The following is a 7294-nucleotide window of genomic DNA, read 5'->3' as shown; positions in this document are numbered from 1 at the left end:
GACTCAGAGACATGCGGCTTCACCAGTGAGCTCCAATTGTAAATGGGCATGGACTATGTTGATGATGTCACCACAGCTCATTTCTAATTGGCCAAACTGAGAGTGTTACAACTATCCCTTTGTTACAACCATCCCCGGTCTCCCCTGTGTTGGCATGGTTCATTCTTGGTTTGACCTCTGGGTCAGGATGGTGACCTGGATGTGTGTGTTCATCATTACAGTGATACACCAGGTGTTTCTGAAAGCTCACACACATCACCTATCTATGGAAACACCTACAGTACACAGACAAATGCCCAACAGCCTCCATATACCGTCCATGTACTGTATATGATCTCTCAGTCGCTCACGCACACACACGCACGTGCGTCAGTAAAAGTCATGGCAACAGAACGGCTCTACTGAGGGTATATAAAGGCTGCAGACCTTTCAGACTCCCCTTTTGCACTTGGACTTACCACAAGTTGAACTGCAAAACCTTCTGCTGGAAAGTTGTAAACAACCCTTAGAGAACAAACACTTGGATCACTGAGCTGAAGAAAAACCTAACGAGGTCAACTTCAACTCCATCAAACCTGCTGACAACATGGCGTCCGGACCCCCCGCAGTGGAGCCCCTGCTGACCAGAGCCTGGCAGTGGATGACTTCCTTTGCCGGTAAGACCTCTTTTATTAATATCATGTCAATTTAGACCTGTTATTTATGTTCGTAAAAAGAGAATTTCAGCTAAATGGTTAATTGTTGAATGTAAAGATAGTCAGTAGTCATTTCCTCCTGCTTTCCCTTTTGCTTTCCCTCCTGCATTTCCTCCTGCTTTCCCTTTTGCTTTCCCTCCTGTATTTCCTCCTGCTTTCCCTTATGCTTTCCCAGCTGCTTATCCTCCTGCTGATCTGCATCATTTCGATGATCCTTTCGCTGATTTTCCTGCTGCTCCTGCTACTCCTGAACCTGCTCTTCCACCTCCCCCTCCAGGTGTTTGTCATACTGCTCCTGCAGCATGATGAGCACCTGTTGCTTACCCTGGTGCTAACCTCTTGGAAGATGTTGAGCCTCTGATTGCAGGGTAGATGGCCACAAAGAGGACCAGGGAAGACAGTGATGGGGAGGAGACTGCTGCGAAGAGGGAGAGGGGGGCTGAAGGGTGACTGGGATTGAGTCTACCAGGCTGAATATCCTGCATGAAACATCATGGCAGGACCAGTGATTCCCATGGCAGCCTTAGCGTCTGGCAGTGCTGGTGACACCCAAGGTAGCGTCTTGCCCTGGGACTTTTGTAAATATCTCCTCATTTTTGCACGGTGGATCGATGGATGTTTCTTCCATCCTGAGGGTCGGTCTTTGCGTCTGGCAAGGCTGGCGATGCCACAGGTAGCCCTTGCGTCTGGCAGGGCTGTCGACCCACCATGCATGTAGCCTTTGCGTCTGGCGGGGCTTTTAGGACCCCAGGTAGCGTCTTGCACTGGGATTTTTAGGGAGTATCTCCTCATTCATTGCACGGTAGATTGATCAACCTTTCTTTCATCCTGAGGGTCAGCCTTTGCGCCTGGCAAGGCCAGCGATGAACCAGGTAGCCCTTGCGTCTGGCAGGGCTGTTGACACCCCGTGCATGTAGCCTTTGTGACTGGCAGGGCGATGAACTGTCATCTTGGTCTGTGTTCAAATGAACACCAGCACCAGATCTCTCTGTCATACACACATACAGGCACGCACACACATGCACGCATGCGCGCGCGCGCACACACACACACACACACACACACACACACATAGTTTTCTCCAGGTCACCACTGAAGACGACGGCACTGACCAAAGAACAAAGCTGCAAAATTTAAAGAGAACCCAAGACACCACTCTCAGACCACCAGATGACTGAACATTGGCCTCCAGAGACTAAAATGCCTTCACATGGCCAAAGGTATAGTAACTATTTTAAACATATTATATTCATAATATTCAGTAATTCAAAGAGTATTTGTCTCACTAACAGTTTTTTTTGTCATACTAAAGGTTTATCTCACTCCACCACCTGAGCTGCTGCTGTTCACCATGGACGAAAAAAAGTAAGTATGAGCCTCTGACTTACTAAAACAGTGACCTAGGCTAGAGTATGATGTGATATAAAGACAGAAAGTTATGTGTACTATTGTGTAAACTAGCTACAAACTCTATACCTCGCCTGTTTCTTTAGATAATATCACTTATTTAGTAACCGAAAGATTATTAATCTGTTTTACTAACCATTATTTATGTTCCCTGTCTCCCTGAGCTGCTGCTGTTCGCTGTGGACTAAAGATGAGTCTGAGCTTTTGACTTATAAAGATAATGTATGTTATTGTGTATTGTGTGTTCGCTAACTTCTTGTTCTCCTCTTGTGTGCAGGGGCTCCTGAGAGTGGAAGTGAGCCAAACCACAGAGAGCCGCCATCCCAGCCGTCCACTGAGCGCACTCTGTCACACTAATGTCTGAACTGCACTGGTTTGCTGTTGCATTCAATAAAACACTCAGACATATAAAGTGACACTATGTATTGTGGCATTTATTTTATCTTCAGTGATGTTGAGTTCATGTGAAGCTTTTTAAATAGTGAATCAGCTGCAGGTGTCATAACAGGTATAAACAGCTTTGCCACCTGGAGTCTCTTTAAACAAGCAGCTACACTGAGTCATCTGGTTCACTATGTCATTTTAAAGCAAAGCTACATATCCAGAAGTTCTGAGAAACCGTCAAAGACTAGAGAGGAAAGAAGATGAACTCATCGGACAGGTTGTAATCACTGCGGAAAGGGGAGAGGAAGTGTTCTGAGGCCTTCAGCCACTGCAAAAGATCAATCACACACATGCACACACACCTCCTTTATATCAACAGGCAAGCAGCAACGTCCAGGGCTGAAAAATGACGCCAACACCAAGGTGCCTGTTTCTAGAATGGCCACTTGAGACTGGCTTCAGTCCCCACAGACCCCCATGTTTAAATGCCCAACCCTACAGCAGAAATAAACATGTTTACTGCCTGGTATAAAAGCTGTTTTTTGTCTCTATAGCTAATTTCTCTGTTCATGACAAAGGTATGGGGGTGAATGTTTATATTACTCACCTGTTTACATTTTATTAGCGTTTTTAAACTGTCGTCATGTCTGTATATAATCCCCCACATCAGTACATATGTGGTCCTTCAGGTTTTAGGATTTATAAGTTTTGGACAAAAAAAGATGATCTGTACAGAGACCACAGTAATTACTTGCATCAGAGTAGGTCATATCTTCAGCTTCTTTTCTATTAAAATATATTTACCACAGTGATGGTGTTTTAAGGACTTGTACTGTTTTGTCGACATCTCGCTTTGATCCACCACATTCAGTGGTTTTCCCCATTTAATCAAGGCTATGAAGATCTCTACTATAAATAGTGCCAACAGGTATCAACAGGTCAGTCTCCTCTGTGTATAAAAATATGAGAGGCAACATGAATGTCTGTGTTGGTCTCTCTTCTCCAGGTCAGTTTCAGCTGAGTCTGTGTTGTGTTTCTCTTATGATAATTAAATCCACAGTGTTTGGAGACATCTTCAGGAGGGACACTGCACTCTCTACATAAAGGGGAAGACTATCACTATAAATAAATGATAAATGTGAAACCAATATTCCATACAGAGGGATCTGTGTTTATATAAAATGTGCTTGTTATTCCATATGGATGACACAGTGGGTACATCTCTGACTCATCCCGCCCATTTTCAGTTGATGATGACGTAATAAAAGGGGCCGGTCAGATGTGACCGTTGAGTCTGACAGCAGCAACTCCCCAACAACAATGGACTGCCTAAAAACACGCCCAGGGGCTGGTGTTTAATGTCCTGCGTCACACAGAGAGTTGTATGCCCGGTGCTCAGACGACCACATACTGGAAAATATGTAGGCTACATAGTGCTAAAATATATTGACATGAGGTGCACTGAGTTGGTTCTATCCTGGTTCTATCCGACAAAATTCTACCCACTGTCCCCATACTGTATACATGAACGCGCACTCAGAGCGTGCACTGCTACGTCATGCAAACCACGCCCTCTCGGGGGTCCAACCCCGCCCCCACCAACAGCCGGGTATTGTGTGATTTTGAAACGGACTTAACTGGACTGTGTTGAAGCTACTGTCCTCAGTAACCTCCTGAAGAAACTCGTAGATAGCCATGAGGAGGAGAAATAGTAGTAACGCCAGCAGGAGAAGCTCCACTATTAGAAGACGCAGTGAGAATTTGCGTTTTGATGAATTCGGCTTTGCTTTGACTAAACGAAAGGACCAAAAACTTCATCACCGATGTCATGACTACAGGTGCGGGGGACAGGGAGGTGACGTTCACGGTAGCTCCTGAAAACTAGTTAAACTAAGCTAGTAAACTGTTAGCTGTTAGTTTGCTGTTATCTGAAAAGCACCTTAAGTATTTAAAGTTGTTGAGGACGGCTGAATTATCGCTTGTATTCACATTTTATTCATGTAGCGTTACACTCAATTTTTTTCATTCAGTTGACGTTAAACGGTTGGTGTCATTGGTAACGTTAAGGTTAGTGTTGTGCACGCGCTTTTAGCTTTTAGCTGTTAGGAAAAACTACACATCAAACTGTAACAGTGGACTTGTGTGTCGTTAAAAGTGTGTTTCAGATATTATCCTGTTAAATTTGAGTTCAACATGATATCTAGCTATATGTGACAGCTACGTGGGACCAAGGACAATAATAACGTTATACTGCTTACACTATTGTTCTACTTTTTATTCAACATTAAGTTCAACCAATTTTTGTCTGGTAAATAAAATGGCCATTACAATTAATTACTCAAAAGGAGGCTGTAATGGTGCTGTCAGCAAGGGCACTGGGACAGAATTAAGCTCATTAGGGCTAATGTAAGTGTTTCCACTCCTTCATATTTTGATATTTCTGGGGATATAAGTAACTTTACTTCCAGCACCTCTAACTGTAGGTTGTATGTGCTGTTAACCCTGAAACCGTGGAGCAAATTCCCCCACAATACACCACACTGGGAAGATTTCAGCTATGGGCAGAAGTAAAACTCTCTCCATGCACATTTAAAAGAAATCAATACTGAAACAAGTCAGGATAGACACATCAACTCAGACTGGAAATGTAATCATCGACAGTCATCCTGCTTTGAATCATCAGAGGATGAACACTCAGTGTCCAGTTTGTTCTTACAGAAAAGGACAATGTATGCCTGATTCCCAAAACTGCTGAATCTGTCCAAGCTCACCATGTTGTTGTTGTTGTCTCTGTCAGCTACCCCCAGCTGAGCTCAGTGAGGGTGAAAGAGCTGTGTGAGCTGCTCAGCTACTGGAATGGAGCCAGCTTCATCTGCAGGAGCCAGGTGAGATATGTGACATATAAAGCGGCTGACTGTTAAAACAAAAGGAGGGAGAATACAAAAAAGGGCGGAGGTCAAACATGAAACAATTTATTGAATAATGTCATTGACAAAACTGATTAATGAGATGTAAACAATCAGTAACATCAGTGGTATATGTGAGTCCCAGGTTGAGAAGATTTAGAGTATGAAGAACCTGCATGCTAAAAGAAAAGACAAAAGAGCTGAGAGAGCTACAGGACAGTGAGGCAGAGTGAAGTGACCAGCTTTGTAGACTTAACAGCTCACTAACAACCTGCACTGCAAGCCCACTACCTGTGAGGGGATGAGAAACACTTAGCAGGCCGAGCAGAGCAGAGTAACAGGAGGGTTTGTCACACTTGTATAAACTACATTAAAAGTTAAAATGTTCATCATCTGCTCTGATTTGCAGTTATCATGCAGTAATCGTTTCAACAGACAACTTGTTTTCTTCACACTCTTGTTGTGTTTTCAGATTGAGCGATTCATCAGGATGGGTATTCCTCCAAGTCTGCGAGGTAGAGTGTGGAAGTGTCTTCTCACCATTGACAGTCTGAGAGAAACTAGTGACTTCAACTACCAGGTAAAATAAGACATGCACCAGAAAAGACAGCTTGTGTTATTCTTATGTGAGTAATGTTGCATACTGCAATGCTCACTTGCATGAAGAGTTCTTCTGTTCTGCTTTTTCATAATGCTATAATTTTACACACTTTTATTTAGGCAGGGATTTTCTAGAATTAAAGCTCAGGTTGACAGTTTCATTTTAGCATCATTGGGCAAAAATCCCACTATAAATTTTGAGCATATTGTAATTCAGGTGCTCTCAGAGGACACTAGACTTCAGAGCATCCACTTGGCTCTGTCTTCAGGCTTTAGAAAATCCAGCCCATTATAGGGGGACTTTGACTTTGACATCAGAGGCCTTTTTAAGAGAGAGACCAACTGTAAGTTATGTCAGTTACTGCTTGTTAACTGTGGTCAAACTGTCGAACTAGGCAGCGCTTACTTGAATCAAAATTTTGTTACTGCATTGCCTATTTCTTGCCTCAAATGTTTTCAGAGACATATTGTAGTGCGCCATTTAGATGTAAAATGAGAAAGTTTGTGACAAAGACGCCATGTTGAAAGCAGTCGAGCTGAAAACTAAGCACTGCCCACCAGCCAGAGTGAATTTTCTCATTTCGTGACTATTGCAAATGCCATTAGAAGCGCTATGAGGAGACAGAGGAGCATGTTTTCTTTCACAGATTATCTGCTTCATGCACTATTGTCAAAAAATAGTGACAGGTTTTGACATAGTTGCAAATTAAGTTACCTATTGTACCTTTATGTTAATACACTATAAAAAAAAAACACCCCACAGAGTACTGCAGTTATTTTCAACAGCCATCTGTGCATCATTTCAAAATAATTTGTTTACTGCGTCAATTTCAAAATCATAAATTCAATTATTAATATGTGTGGTTTAGAGCTGAAAGAATTAGTCAATTAGCTGATGTCAAAAAAGTAATCAGCAAAAAAAAAATTTTTTTGGGAACTGAATTTTTTAGTTGGACAAAACAAATTTATGAAAACGTCACCAAGGGAAATTTTGATGGACGTTTTTCACTATTTGTGACATTTCATAGACCAAAGAATTCCTTGCTTAATCAGAAAAATAATTAATCAATTACTGGTGAGCAGTTTAATTCATTATTAAAATCATGTGTCCTCATTTCATTACTCTTGTGTCACAGAGGTTGTTATTTGAATAGAGGATGTCAGAATCAGAATCAGAATCAGAAATACTTTATTGATCCCCGAGGGGAAATTATTTATGTTACAGGTGCTCCTTGCAAGAGAGGAAAGATACGAGAAAATATAAGAAATTTAAACAATAGTATTAACAAATATATAGTTAAA

At 42.2% G+C, this 7294-nt stretch overlaps 1 protein-coding gene across 1 annotated transcript in view; it reads left to right on the top strand.

The window, feature by feature from the left end:
• Positions 1 to 4106: 4106 nt before the first annotated feature.
• Positions 4107 to 7294, top strand: part of si:ch211-266k8.4 (uncharacterized) — an 87770-nt gene continuing 84582 nt past the window's right edge. Inside the window, exons 1-3 of the mRNA XM_050073192.1 lie at positions 4107 to 4324; positions 5284 to 5371; positions 5865 to 5972. Coding sequence (XP_049929149.1) covers positions 4182 to 4324; positions 5284 to 5371; positions 5865 to 5972 — 339 coding nt within the window. The 5' untranslated portion in view covers positions 4107 to 4181. The remainder of the gene's footprint in view (positions 4325 to 5283; positions 5372 to 5864; positions 5973 to 7294) is intronic.

This window comes from Epinephelus moara, chromosome 20 (genome assembly GCF_006386435.1).
Source record: "Epinephelus moara isolate mb chromosome 20, YSFRI_EMoa_1.0, whole genome shotgun sequence".
Lineage (NCBI taxonomy): Eukaryota > Metazoa > Chordata > Actinopteri > Perciformes > Serranidae > Epinephelus > Epinephelus moara.
Note: the sequence above shows the minus strand (reverse complement) of the source record. Positions and strands in the feature narration are given on the sequence as shown.